At 43.9% G+C, this 15081-nt stretch overlaps 1 protein-coding gene and 1 pseudogene across 1 annotated transcript in view; one reads left to right on the top strand and one right to left on the bottom strand.

The window, feature by feature from the left end:
* Nucleotides 1-359: 359 nt before the first annotated feature.
* ZNF670 (zinc finger protein 670) overlaps nt 360-15081 on the bottom strand; it is a 43520-nt gene continuing 28798 nt past the window's right edge. The window contains exons 2-4 of the mRNA XM_031015398.3: nt 3089-3215; nt 2495-2555; nt 360-2109 (exon numbers count right to left, since the gene is read on the bottom strand). Coding sequence (XP_030871258.1) covers nt 1131-2109; nt 2495-2555; nt 3089-3215 — 1167 coding nt within the window. The 3' untranslated portion in view covers nt 360-1130. The remainder of the gene's footprint in view (nt 2110-2494; nt 2556-3088; nt 3216-15081) is intronic.
* LOC134758558 (DNA primase small subunit-like) lies at nt 6529-10226 on the top strand (annotated as a pseudogene).

The following is a 15081-nucleotide window of genomic DNA, read 5'->3' as shown; positions in this document are numbered from 1 at the left end:
GCAGGAGGATAGCTTGAGGCCAGGAATTCAATACCAGCCTAGACAATACAGCGAGATCTCATCTCTATAAAAAATTTTAAAATTATATAATTAGCTGAGCATGGTGGCATGTGTCTGTAGCTCCAGCTACATAGGAGGCTAAGGTGGGAGAATCACTTGAGCCCAGGAGTTTGAGGCTGCAGTGAGCTAAGACTATTATTACCACTACACTTCAGCCTAGCTGACAAAGTGAGTGCCTCTCTAAAAACATAACATTTTTTTAAAAAGTGAACTATGCAAGTAACGGCCAAAACTCATGACAAAGAATAAAGGAAAGAAAATGAAAATAACAATGTACATGAGACTATATAAACTTCACATACATGCAAATTAATAACAATTCTTTATTAGCAAAGAAAATAGAAGAAAATCTTTACAACAAAAAAGTAGTTTTCCCATAAAAAGGTAGAATATATACACACACAGACACACACACACACACACACACACACACACACACACACACACACACACACACATATGTATAAAATGGGAGAGGAATAACCAAAACTTGCCACATAAGATCAGTAAGAAATTTCCAACAATTAACAAGAACTCATTTTTCATTGGTCCATTAATTAGAGAACAATTAAACAACTACATGAAAATGAAAATTGCCTACTATTAGAAGTACATTTCAACTTAGTCTAGGGATCCAACAAATTTTTAAATGAATAGACAAAAATTATGTTAACTGATGAGAAACAAAACACAGCCTATTAAGCTCATGTACTATGGCTTATAAAGTATCTGTGAAATTCTCAGCTCCATGATTCCTTGCAAAAAATTGAAAATCTAAAGTATAGACACCTTCTTTAACAATGAACCACTGATAAAAATATATTTGAAAGCAGCTGGGAAAATAAAGTGTTCTAACACATTTTTCGTATTTTATGACGTTCTTTCCCAGGACGGGTCCTTCTAAGTTTTAGAAGGGAACTAGGAAAATTGCATACATTCTAATCTTCCTTACATGTGTTGGGTTTCTAATTTGAGTTTTTAATTTTTTCACATGTTCTAATGAAACTAGAATAACTGAAAGCTTTAACACACTTCTTACATTGACAGAGGTGTTTTGTTGTTGTTGTTTTTTACCACATATAAGCTCTTTCATGCTTTCGAAGGGAACTGGAACAACTGAAGGCTTTACCACATTTCTTACATTCATAGGGTTTTTCTCCAGTATGAGTCCTTTCATGGCTTCGAAGGGCACTGGAAGAAGTAAACGACTTACCACATTCCTCACATCCATAAGGTTTCACTCCAGTGTGAGTTCTTTCATGCTCACATAGGTTACTAGAATATTTGAAGGCTTTACCACATTGTTTACATTCATAGGGCTTTTCTCCACTGTGAATCCTTTCATGGACTCTGAGGACTCTGGAACATCTAAAGGCTTTGCCACATTTTATACATTCATAGGGTTTTTCTCCAGTATGCGTTCTTTCATGTATTCCCAAGTAAGTGGAACGGCTGAAGGCTTTGCCACATTCCTTACATTCATAGGGTTTCTCTCCAGTATGAGATCTTTCATGTTGGCGAAGAGAACTGGAAAAAGTGAATGATTTACCACATTTCTTACATGCATAGGGTTTCTCTCCAGTATGAGTTCTTTCATGTTCACGAAGATAACTTGAATAACTGAAGGCTTTATCACAATGTTTACATTTATATGTTTTCTCTCCAGTGTAAGTGCTCTGAGGCATTTGAAATACACTAGGAAAATCAAAAGGTTTCTCATACACTGGACCCTTATAAGGCCCATTACTAGTGTGCGTTACCATGTGTCTGTCAACACTGGTGAGAGAGATAAAGGCTTTCCCACATTGTTTGCAATGATATAACTTCTCTGGACATTCCTCACACTCAAATAGTTTGTTTCCAATGTGAGACAGGCTGTGCCTATGAAGGGCTGAATGACATATGAAGACTTTTCCACACACACTGCATTCACATGGCTTTACTCCAGTAGAAACTTTCTTATTCAGATTCAAATTTGAATCCTGGCTGAAGGTTTCTCCATATTGACTGCCTTCCTTAATTTCAAACAGTCTCTCTACCACATGACTGCTGTAAAAATGATAAACACATCATTAATGGTACATTTATTCATGGTTTACATTGCTACTAATACCATGGAAAATGCAAGTTTCCTGCCATGTCTAAATTGTTTTAAAGTAAATAAATTAATTACCGTAAGATATGGATCCCCCATAGCTATTATCATTATTATCATAACTGTGATAGTCACATGTACAGTATCTTGGTGGTGTTTCCAAGTAAAATATTCTGAAAATATTGAACATCGATGTTACATTCAGGTGTATTTTTTGCTAAGACTTTTCTGGAAAAAAAAAATTTCTAGTGGTTCTTATTTGTTTTGTCTGTTTTAAAAACTTATGACATGCTAAGATTCCCTCAAGGGGCATTTTTTGCTCTTGCGAATGCAAATTACCTTAGATTTCTCCCAGGATTTTTGAAGTCATCTAGGATATTCTGGTCTTCTGATTTGTTTCCTAAAAGGTACAACCATAAGATTATTCAAATGATTAGAAACTTTAAAAATTGCTAGATTCAAGGTTCACTATACACTGTGACCATATCTAATTTTTTTCACCAAAGTACTCCCTTTCCACATGCCAAATCAGGAAACATTCATAACCAAGAAACACTTGTTTTCTTTTTCTTTTCTTTTCTTTTCTTTTTTTTTTTTTTGAGACAGATTGTTTCTTTGTTGCCCAGGCTGGAGTGCAGTGGCTCAATCTCGGCTCACTGCAACCTCCACTTCCCAGGTTCCAGCAATTAACCTGTCTCAGCCTCCCAAGTAGCTGGGATTACAGGCGCTTGCTACCATGCCTGGCTAATTTTTTTATTTTTTTGGTAGAGATGGGGTTTCACCATGTTGGCCAGGCTGGTCTTGAACTCCTGATCTCAAGCGATTCACTCACCTCGGCCTCCCAAAGTGCTGGGATTACAGGTGTGAGCCACCATGTCCAGCCGAAACACTTGCGTTCTAATCAACTACGTGAATAAGTGTTGTTATTCTTACCTACGGAAGCCAGGTTCCTGAAGATTTCTTGCATCACATCTCTGTAGAGATTCTTTTGAGAAGGATCCAGCAAAGCCCACTCCTCCTGAGTAAAGGCCACAGCCACATCTTCAAATGACACTGAATCCTAGAATATTGCACATATGCGGAGAGGAGGATGGCTTACACAGACAGTACTAAGAATCTATACTCATCTCATAAAATCGTAACATAATTCAGCAGACTTCAAACATTTCTTCCATGACCTGGTCATCAGAACTTTACTCTCTGTCTGCACTTACTGCTGCCCACTCAACATTCTTCATGCTAAAATGAAACTATTCAGAAAGTCAACAGCAGAGTAGGAACACCTGTCTCATTGGCAGGTGCAGGGAATAAACTGTGCTGTAAGAAATGAGGTCACCCCAGGCCGGGCGCGGTGGCTCACGCCTGTAATCCCAGCACTTTGGGAGGCCGAGGCGGGCGGATCATGAGGTCAGGAGATCGAGACCATCCTGGCTAACACGGTGAAACCCCGTCTCTACTAAAAATACAAAAAAAAATTAGCCGGGCGTGGTAGTGGGCGCCTGTAGTCCCAGCTACTCGGGAGGCTGAGGCAGGAGAATGGCGTGAACCCGGGAGGTGGAACTTGCAGTGAGCCGAGATCGCGCCACTGCACTCCAGCCTGGGCGACAAAGCAAGACTCCGTCTCAAAAAAAAAAAAAAAAGAAATGCGGTCACCCCTAATTTCTATGTGTAGATTTTATCTTGAGGGCCTCTCATAACGAAATCATGCTATCTGTTGTGTATAACAGTTAGTATTAAGTCTTAAGACTACATATCCTTAGAAATACCTGCTCACAAAGTCTGACCTTTTGGTGTGAGAAAATAGATTTTTTTGACGGATCTCATCACCCTAAGTGAGTGGTTCACAATATGTAAACAATCTTATGCAAACAATATACTATTCGCTGAACTCCAGTTTTGTTTTGTTTCTGAAAGCCTACTACTTTACTCCATTCTTGCAGTGGTACCTAGGGCATCAGCTCTGAAAAACACTCTAAGCATTAAGTCTCTAATGAGCATTCTTGGTAAACAATATTTCTCATATGCTGTTACAACTTGTTAACTGGAGAAATGAGGCATCAACGTGATTATAATAAGAAAATATCTGGAAGCTTGCAAGTAGTTTACTCCAGACCAAATTAAATCCAGTTGTAAATAAGACTGATAATTTATCTTTAATAACACAAACAAAACAATTTTAAAATTTCTATTGGATAACAACAAAGTGCAATGGAGTAAGTGGAAAGATAGTACATGTGCTTAGAAGAAACTCAATGTCATCAAGATATCACCTCTTTCAAATAGCCCTAAAAAATTCCATCAATCCCCAAAACAGACACTTTATTAGCAACTGAAAACTACTTTTCCAAACCTAACAAAAAAAAATGTCTAAGAATTGTCAGTCTTCCAAACAATAGGGCAATGGCTTCCTTACCATGTATCAGAAATTTTCAAACTATAACATTCAGAACAGTATTAATGTGGAGATAAAAAAATAGTCCAAAAGGGAAAAAAGTTTTAAATAAGTAGGAATTTATTTTTATTTTATTTTTTTGGTGAGATGGAGATTTACTCTTGTTGCCTGGGCTGGAGTGCAATGGCATGATCTCGGCTCACCAGATCCTCCGCTGTCTCCCAGGTTCAAGCGATTCTCCTGTCTCAGCCTCCCGAGTAGCTGAGATTACAGGCATGTGTCACCACGCCCAGCTGATTTTGTATTTTTCGTAGAGACAGGGTTTCACCATGTTGCCCAGGCTGATCTTGAACTCCTGACCTCAGGTAATCTGCCTGCCTCGGCCTCCCAAAGTGCTGGGATTACAGGCATGAGCCACTGTGCCTGGCCTGTAAGCAGGAATTTTGTATGTAAAGTTCATTAATGACAGAGCATTCCAGAATAGCAGAAGAAATCAAAAGCACTTTAAAACATACAGTAGAGCAAATTGGTACTAACTGAAAAAGTACATTGCATTCCCTTCTATTCCATGAAAAATAATCAAGTTCTTTATTTCAAATGTGAAAGACAAAACTAAAATACGTTCAGACTTCGAAGGAAAACGGGTATTTTTGGACAGAAACATGGGCAGAATTCATTTAAACAGAAAAAAAGGAACTGACAAATTCACATGTATTAATATTCAGGAAATTAAAAGGCAAAAAGCAGTGGGAAAAAAGTGTAATACATGCAATATAAAAGAATTAGTATGAAGTGTAAAAATGAACACGATTTAAAAGTGAGAAAATAAGCAAAGCATACTTAAAAGATGAAAGACCACCTATTTTTTTAAAAAGTCAACTTCCTTGGTAATGAGAGAAGAGAAAATAGTCAGGTACATGATATTTGAAATTGACTAGAAGAAAAAAATCAACTCCATGTGATGACGGCCATGGCAAACAGGTTACTCACGAAGGAAGGAGGAGTCAACTGATACCCTCCATTGCTCTAATTTGAACTTACCACAATGTGTAGCCCATTAATTTTTCTAAAATGTCCAGAGAATTTACTGTGCATTTGCACTTGGAGATGTGGCATAAAATTATAGGAGCATTATTTTTCCAAAAAGCAAAAAAATACACTTGAAAAAGCCCTCACATCAGAATCATTAGAATGGACGGCTGAATTAAATGGTCCACAGCCTCAGGCACTAGCATGTGTGAAACATACTGACACAAGGAAATCACCAATAAACCTTTTTGTTTTAATTCCATTCATACTCATTTTAGAAAGTTCAAGTAAAGCAAAATGGAACTGAAAAATTACAGATGATACAAAGGCAAAAAAGTAGCCAAACAATCACAACAGTGGTCAACTAAGAGATAAATCTAGGTGGGAACCATCAGAAAACTCTTAATGACTGTATGAGGCCCAGTTAAGAATCTTAATTATAATTTCCAAGTTGCTTCAACTATTATTACTAAAACTCTTGACAACAAATGTTTTACTCATTCTTACTGTATTTCATAATAGAAAACTTAAAAATTAATTAAAATGTAAAAGAACACAATTTTTATGTTTCTTTGCCTTATAACGTGATCTGAGTCGTGATTTACAGATTTCACAGAAATAAGTAAATCGAGCAGCACAGCTCACAGTGCTAGCTGCTCAGCAAGCAGCTAAAGTACACACCAGATACCAGGCGGCAGAACCGATTAGCAAGTCATTGCAAGAGAAGACAAAACCACACGGTGGTGGGCAATGTCTGAACATTCTGCTAGTGGTACTAAGTGCGATGGTCATGTGCAGAGATGTGTTTGGAAAGGGTAGGAAATTATTACTCAGAAAATTGACACTTGCGGATCCATTAGGTCAGGCCTTTCGAGGTGGTTTGATATGGTTTGAATGAGGAAGAAAAGGAGCCAGGCCTGTGTTTTCTGTTGAGGGTAGGTGGAAAGCTAGGATGAGAAATTCAGTTTCAAGGGAAAAGATTTACATGGTTTCAATCTGCTGCCAAAACCCAGAGAGAGCACCCAGGCTTGTTTTCACCATATCCTGATGTGACGTCAGAAGTAGAAGAAAGAAAGTTTAGGATTAAAAGTTGACAGCAGTCAATTAAAGAAAAAAATGGAGACAGACACTCCTGATTTCCAGTAGAGGAAGTAGGCATAAAAGGCAATGGTCAAGCTTCCTAGGTTGAGTTCTGAGTTCCATGAAAATGCTTGACCCCACCATGCTGTCTGAGTTATTGAAATGTTATTACCGGTGATGGCCGGGCTGGTCTCCAGCTCCTAACCGCGAGTGATCCGCCAGCCTCAGCCTCCCGAGGTGCCGGGATTGCAGACGGAGTCTGGTTCACTCAGTGCTCAATGGTGCCCAGGCTGGAGTGCAGTGGCGTGATCATGGCTCGCTACAACCTCCAGCTCCCAGCCGCCTGCCTTGGCCCCCCAAAGTGCCGAGATTGCAGCCTCTGCCCAGCCACCATCCCGTCTGGGAAGTGAGAAGCGTCTCTGCCTGGCCGCCCATCGTCTGGGACGTGAGGAGCCCCTCTGCCTGGCTGCCCAGTCTGGAAAGTGAGGAGCGTCTCTGCCCGGCCGCCATCTCATCTAGCAAGTGAGGAGCACCTCTTCCCGGCCGCCATCCCATCTAGGAAGTGAGGAGCATCTCTGCCCGGCCGCCCATCGTCTGAGATGTGGGGAGCACCTCTGCCCCGCCGCCCCGTCTGGGATGTGAGGAGCGCCTCTGCCCGGCTGCGACCCCGTCTGGGAGGTGAGGAGCGTCTCTCCCTGGCCGCCCGGTCTGAGAAGTGAGGAGCCCCTCCGCCCGGCAGCCACCCCATCTGGGAAGTGAGGAGCGTCTCCGCCCGGCAGCCACCCCATCCAGGAGGGAGGTGGGGGTCAGCCCCCGCCAGGCCAGCCGCCCCGTCCGGGAGGGAGGTGGGGGGGTCAGCCCCCCGCCCGGCCACCACCCCGTCTGGGAGGGAGGTGGGGCGGTCAGCCCCCTGCCCGGCCAGCCGCCCCATCTGGGATGGAGGTGGGGGGGTCAGCCCCCCACCTGGCCAGCAGCCCCATCCGGGAGGGAGGTGTGGGGGTCAGCCCCCCGCCCGGCCAGCCGCCCCATCTGGGAGGTGAGGGGCGCCTCTGCCCAGCCGCCCCTACTGGGAAGTGAGGAGCCCCTCTGCCTGGCCAGCCGCCCTGTCCGGGAGGGAGGTGGGGTCAGCGCCCCGCCCAGCCAGCCGCCCCATCCGGGAGGGAGGTGGGGGGGTCAGCCCCCCGCCCGGCCAGCCGCCCCATCCGGGAGGGAGGTGGAGGGGGTCAGCCCCCTGTCCGGGAGAGAGGTGGGGGGGGTCAGCCCCCCGCCCAGCCAGCCGCCCCGTCCGGGAGGGAGGTGGGGGGGGGTCAGCTCCCCACCCGGCCAGCCGCCCCGTCCGGGAGGTGAGGGGCGCCTCTGCCCAGCCGCCCCTACTGGGAAGTGAGGAGCCCCTCTGCCTGGCCAGCCGCCCCGTCTGGGAGGGAGGTGGGGGGGTCAGCCCCCGGCCTGGCCAGCTGCCCCGTCCGGGAGGTGAGGGGCGCCTCTGCCCAGCCACCCCTACTGGGAAATGAGGGGCCCCTCTGCCCGGCCAGCCGCCCCGTCCGGGAAGTGAGGGGTGCCTCTGCCCGGCCGCCCCTGCTGGGAAGTGAGGAGCCCCTCTGCCCGGCCAGCCACCCCGTCCGGGAGGGAGGTGGGGGGGTCAGCCCCCTGCCCGGCCAGCCACCCCGTCCAGGAGGTGAGGGGCGCCTCTGCCCGGCCGCCCCTACTGGGATGTGAGGAGCCCCTCTGCCCGGCCACCACCCCGTCTGGGAGGTGTACCCAACAGTTCATTGAGAACGGGCCGGGATGACAATGGCGGTTTTGTGGAATAGAAAGGGGGGAAAGGTGGGGAAAAGATTGAGAAATCAGATGGTTGCCGTGTCCGTGTAGAAAGAAGTAGACATGGGAGACTTTTCATTTTGTTCTGTACTAAGAAAAATTCTTCTGCCTTGGAATCCTGTTGATTGGTGACCTTTTTACCCCCAACCCTGTGCTCTCTGAAACATTTGCTGTGTCCACTCAGGGTTAAATGGATTAAGGGCGGTGCAAGATGTGCTTTGTTAAACAGATGCTTGAAGGCAGCATGCTTGTTAAGAATCATCACCACTCCCTAATCTCAAGTACCCAGGGACACAAACACTGCGGAAGGCCACAGGGTCCTCTGCCTAGGAAAACCAGAGACCTTTGTTCACTTGTTTATCTGCTGACCTTCCCTCCACTATTGTCCTATGACCCTGCGGAATCCCCCTCTGCGAGAAACACCCAAGAATGATAAAGAAAAAAAAAAAAAAAGAAATGTTATTACCAGAGGCTCTTTCCCTATTCTCTGTACTGTAACCAGCTCAACTACAGCAGAGTGATAAAGAATTACTCCCAAAACTGTGAATTTTCATTCACATTGAAAGATGACATTACATTCGATACCAATCCTTCAACAACCAGAGTGATCTGGAAAAGGAGATGCAGAAAATGAATCCACACAAGATTGATATAGGTGCAGTATATTCCCACAGACCCAATCAACACAATACAGTGAAGCTGGGAGTTTTCCAGGCTCAGGAAAAAGAACTGGTGTTTGACACTGACATGACAGACGTGACAATGTGAGGAGATGCTGTAGTTCTGCAGATACGTGTTCTAAGTGCTGGACCCTCATGACGGGCCATACGCATCACTGACACAGCACTGAAGGAGGACTTTGGATTTAAGCATCGTCTCTGGGTATATTCTGGAAGGAAGGGTGTACATTGTTTGTTCTGTGATAAATCAGTTAGAAAACTGTCTTTGGTGGTATATTCTGGGATAGTTGAGTATTTGAGCCTTGTAAAGCGTGGTCAAGATGTTAAAAAGAAAGTTCACCTAACTGAAAAAATTCACCCTTTTGTCAGAAAATCTATAAACATAATAAAAAAACTTTGAAGAATACGCCTTGGTTAATCAAGATATTCTCAAAAATAACAAAAGCTGGGATAAGATTTTAGCCCTTGTTCCTGAAACAATTCAGGATGAACTTCAACAAAGCTTCCAAAAGTCTCACAATTCACTTCAGCATTGGGAGCACCAGCAGATGTCAGAATAACATCAAAAATGAAAATGTGGATCCTGGCTGCAGTGGGAGATTATGCTCCAGGACTGTTTCCACGATGGGGTATCAATGTCAACAAAGAAATCAATCATTTACCGCAGAGCCCTTTTAGCATTCATCCTTAAACAGGTCGCATTTCTGTGCCTGATTGGCAGAAACTGGATCAGTTTGATCCATTTACTGTTCCAACCATAAGCCTCATCTGCCATGAACTGGATGCCATTTCCACTAATGAAGAGGAAAAAAGGAGAATTAAGCTGAATCTGATATTAAACATAGAACCAGAGATTATAAGACCAGTCTAGCACCTTATGTGAGTTTTTGAACAACTTCTTGAAAACCTGGGTAAACACCAAAAAAGAGAACTTCTTAAGAAGAGTGATTTACAAAAAGATTTCAGAAGACAATGCTCCTCAAACCTATGTGGGTATCTTCTGCCTTCAACCAAGGATCAAATGCTCGAAGAGCCATTTAACAAATATAGCAGAACTATGTATGTGTCTTAATGCTCAAAGTAAATTTTCCTTTGCTTGAGAAATAATTTATGTTGAAAAGATTTCCTGAGACCACCAAAGGAGACTGTCAAGGTTCACGGAAGGAGCAATAAAAGGAGAAATAATTGGAAAAAAAACCCCAAAAAACCAAAGGCAACATTCAGGCTATTATTAAAGAGTCTTTAACAGATGGTGGCAAAGTAGCGCAGAAAATGGAGCACTTACACACTGCTGGTGGGAATGTAAATTAGTTCAGCCATTGTGAAAAGCAGTTGGAAGATTTCTCAGAAAACTTAAAACAGAACTACCTTTTGACCCAGCAATCCCATTACTGGATACACACCCAAAGGAATATAAGTTGTTCTACCAAGAAGACACATGCACATGTATGTTCATCACAGCACTATTCACAATATCAAAGACACGGAATCCATCCAAATGCTCATCAATAGTGGACTGGATTTTTAAAAAAGTGGTACATATACACCATGGAATACTATGCAGCTATAAGAAATTAAATCATGTCCTGTGCATAAACATGGCCACAGCTGGAGGCCATTATCATAAGCAAATTAATGCATTGACAGAAAACCAAATACCACATGTTCTCATTTATAAATGGAAGCTAACTGTTGAGTATACATGGACACAAAGATGGGAGCAACAGACACTGGGGCCTACTTGAGGGGGAGAATGGGAGGAAAGTGAGAGTCAAAAAACTACCTATCAGGCACTATGCTCACTATCTATGTGACAAAATCATTTATGCAGCAAAACACAGAAACATGAAATTTACTCATGTAACAAATCTGCATATGTACCCCCCAGAACACAAAAGTTATAAAAAAGAAAGCAACATTCACATTCACAATAAAAGGCAAATAAATTTAACTAAACAATTCTAAGATTAACCATTAAAGAACTGAGCTCCCAGTAAAAACTACCAAACCAAATTAGAGAGACAGAGAGGCACATCCAGAGAATCGTAACTCACTTGATGAGAAAACCGTAAGAATCCTCTACGAGTAGCAGTACGTGTATAGGAAAAACCAAACTGAAATTGGTGAGCTGCTCAAGTTTGAGAACATTTCCTGGGTGCCCAGGCTTAGGGATCCCCAGTAATTTATGAGTTTTACATCCACAAACATTACCAGTTGATACGGTTTGGCTGTGTGTTTCCTCCAAATCTCATGTTTAAATGTGACCTCCAATGTTGGAGGTGGGCCTAGGGGAAGGCATCTGGGTCATGGAGGCAGACATCTCATAAATGACTCAGTGCTGTCCTTGAAGTAATGAGTTCTCTGTTGGTTCACAGGAGAGCCGGGTATTTAAAGGAGGCTGGACCTTCCTCCTCCTCTCTCTGACTCCCTCTCTCACCATGTGGCTTGCCTGTTCCCCCTCCGCCTTCCGTCTGAGGCATCACCAGAAGCCAAGCAGCTGCCGGTGCCATGCTTGTACAGCCTGCAGAACTGTGAGTCAAATAAACCTACTTTCTTTATAAACTACCCAGTCTTAGGTATTACTTTATACCAATGGAAAAATGGAATAATACAGAAAATTGGCACTGAGGAGTGGGGTGTTGCTATAAAGATACCTGAAAATGTGAAAGCAGCTTTGGAACTGGGTAACATGCAGAAGTTGGAAGACTTTCAAGGGCTCAGAAAAAGACAGCGAGATGAGGAAAATTAGAACTTTTTAGAGAGTGGTTAAGTGATTGAAACCAAAATGTTGGCAGAAATATGGACAGTGAAAGCCAGGCCAATGAGGTCTTAGATGGAAATGACAAAGTTTTGGTGAGCTTGAGCAAAGGTCACCCATGTTACACCCTAGCAAAGACTTGGCTGCATTGTGTCCAATGCCCTAAGGATTTGTAGGAGGTTTAATTTAGGAGTAATAACTTAAGAGTCTCCAGAGGAAGACATTTCTAAGCAGCAAAGGATTTAAGAGGTGGTATGGTCGCTTCTTTGCCCCCACAATCAGAAGTGATTTAAAGTTGAAACGTGATTAAAAGAGAAGCAGAGCATAAAAGTTTGGAAAATGTGCAACCTGGCCCTGTGGTAAAGAAGGAATCCAAGCAGCCTGTGGAGCAATGACTTGTAAGAGAGAGTTGCACAACTAAAGGGGAGCCAGGTGCCAACAGCCATGAGGCTAAGAAAAAGACCTGTAATGCATTTCAGAAAACTGTGGCAGCCCCTCTCACCACAGGCTCAGGGGCCTAAAAGGAAAAAGTTTGGGGTACCAGGTCGAAAGCATCACTGCCCTGTGCAGCCTCAGGACACTGCTTCTTGCATTCCAGTAGCTCTGGTTCCAGCTTTGGCTAAAAAGGCACCATATACCACTTGGGCCACGGCTCCAGAGGGCACAAGCCATAAGCCTTGGAGGCTTCCACTTAGTGTTAAGCCTGCAGATGCATAGAATACAAGAGTTAAGGAGGCTTGGTAGCTTCCATCTAAATTTCCGATGTATCAGGAATGTAGGTGCCCAGGCAGAAGCCTGACATGGGTGGAACCCCACAGGCAGCCTCTACTAGGGCAGTGCCAACAGAAATGTGAGGATGAAGCCCCCACACAGAGTCCCCACAGTGGCACTGCCTAGCGGAGCTGTGGAAACAGGGCTGCTGCTTTCCAGACCCCAGAATGGTATAGCCACAAGCAGCAAGCACTGTGAGCCTGGAAACCTTGCAAGCGTTTGACTCTAGTATGTCAGAAGTCACATGGGCTGCACCCAGCAAAGCCGCAGGAGTGAGGTTGCCCGAGGCAACAGGTAAATACACCTGTTCCAAATGGAAGAAATGGTCAAAACAAAGGGGCTACAGGCCCCAGGCAAGTCCAAAATCCAGTGGGGCAATAAAATCTTAATGCTCCAAAATGATCTCCTTTGACTCCATGTCTCACATCCAGGTCCTGCTGATGCAAGAAGTGGACTTTGTGTGGGAATTCCAACCCCACATTTCCCTTCCACACTGCCTTAGCATAGATTCTCTATGTGGGCTACACCACTGCAGCAAACTTCTGCCTAGACATCCGTGCATTTCCATACATCCTCTGAAATTGTGGCAGAGGTTCCCAAACCTCAATTCTTAACTTGGCTTTGTGTGGGGATTCCAATCCCACATTTCCCTTCCACACTGCCTTAGCATAGGTTCTCCATGTGGGCTAGGCCACTGCAGCAAACTTCTGCCTAGACGTCCGGGCATTTCCACACATCCTCTGAAATCGTGGCAAAGGTTCCCAAACCTTAATTCTTAAAGTTTTCTGTACCCACAGGCCCAACACCAAGTGAACGCTGCCAAGACTTGGGGCTTGAACCCTCTGAAGCAATGGCCTGAGCTGTACATTGGTCTCTTTTAGCCACAGCTAGGACACAGCACCATGTCCCAAGACTACAAAAAGCAGCAAGGCCCTGGGGCCCGGATCATGAAGCCATTTTTTTCTCCTATGCCTCCAAGCCTGTGATGGGAGGGACTGCCGTGAAGACCTCTGACATGTCCTAAAGACATTTTCCCCATTGTCTTGGCAATTAACATTTGGCTCCTCATTACTTATATAAATTTCTGCAGCTGGCTTAAATTTTTCCTCAGAAAATGGGTTTTCTTTTCTATCACATCATCAGGCTGAAAATTTTCCAAACGTTTATGCCCTGCTTCTCTTTTAAACGTAAGTTTCAATTACAAACCACCTTTTTTTGAATGCATAAAACTGAATGCTTTTAAGAGCACCCAAGTCACCTCTTGAATGCTTTGCTCCTTAGAAATTTCCTCTCCCAGATACCCTAAATCATCTCTCTCAATTTCAAAGTTCTGCAGATCTCTACAGCAGGGGCAAAATGCTGCCCGTCTCTTTGCTAAAATATAGCAAGAGTCACCTTTGCTACACTTCCCAAGAAGATCCTCATTTCCATCTGAAACCACCTCAGCCTGGACTTAACTGTCTATATCACTATCAGCATTTTGGTAAAAGCCATTTAACAAGTCTCTAGAAAGTTCCAAACTTACCCACATCTTCCTGTCTCCTTCTGAGCCCTCCAAACTGTTCCAACCTCTGCCTGTTACCCAGTTCCAAAGTAACTTCCACATATTCAGGTATCTTTATAGCACCACCCCACTCTCTACAGTACCAACTTACTGTATTAGTTCATTCTCACATTGCTATAAGAAAATACCTGAGACTGAGTAATTTGTAAGGGAAAGAGGTTTAATTGACTGACAGTTCCACATGGCTGGGGAGGCCTCAGGAAATTCAATCATGGCAGGAGGCGAAGGGGAAGCAAGGCACCTTCTTCACATGGTGGTAGGAAGAAGAATGACTGAAGGAGAAACTTGCCAAACACTCATCAAACCATCAGATTTTGTGAGAACAATTACTTCCACCTGGTCTCTCAATTCAAGGTGAGATATTGGGTGGGGACACAGTCAAATCATATCACCATCTCAATGCCGCTCCTTGTTATTGGTCTGTTTAGAGTTTCTATTTATTTCTTATTTAATCTAGGAGAGTTTCATAATTCCAGGAATTCATAAATCTCCTCTAGGTTTTCTAGTTTGTGCACACAAAGTTGTTGAAAGTAGCCTTAGTAATCTTTTGTATTTCTGTTGTATTGTTTGTAATACCTCCTGTTTCATTTCCCTTTTTTTTTTTTTTTTGAGATGGAGTCTCACTCTGTCACCCAGGCTGGAGTGCAATGGCACGATCTCAGCTCACTGCAACCTCCACCTGCCAGGTTAAGTGATTCCCCTGCCTCAGCCTCTTGAGTACCTGGAATTACATGAATGTGTCACCATGCCCAGCTAATTTTTGTATTTTTAGCTGGTCTCAAACTCCTGACCTCACGACCTGCCCACCTCGGCTTCCCAAAGTGCTGGGATTAC

This window comes from Gorilla gorilla, chromosome 1 (assembly GCF_029281585.2).
Source record: "Gorilla gorilla gorilla isolate KB3781 chromosome 1, NHGRI_mGorGor1-v2.1_pri, whole genome shotgun sequence".
Taxonomy (NCBI): domain Eukaryota; kingdom Metazoa; phylum Chordata; class Mammalia; order Primates; family Hominidae; genus Gorilla; species Gorilla gorilla.
This window is presented reverse-complemented; position numbering and strand designations above follow the sequence as displayed.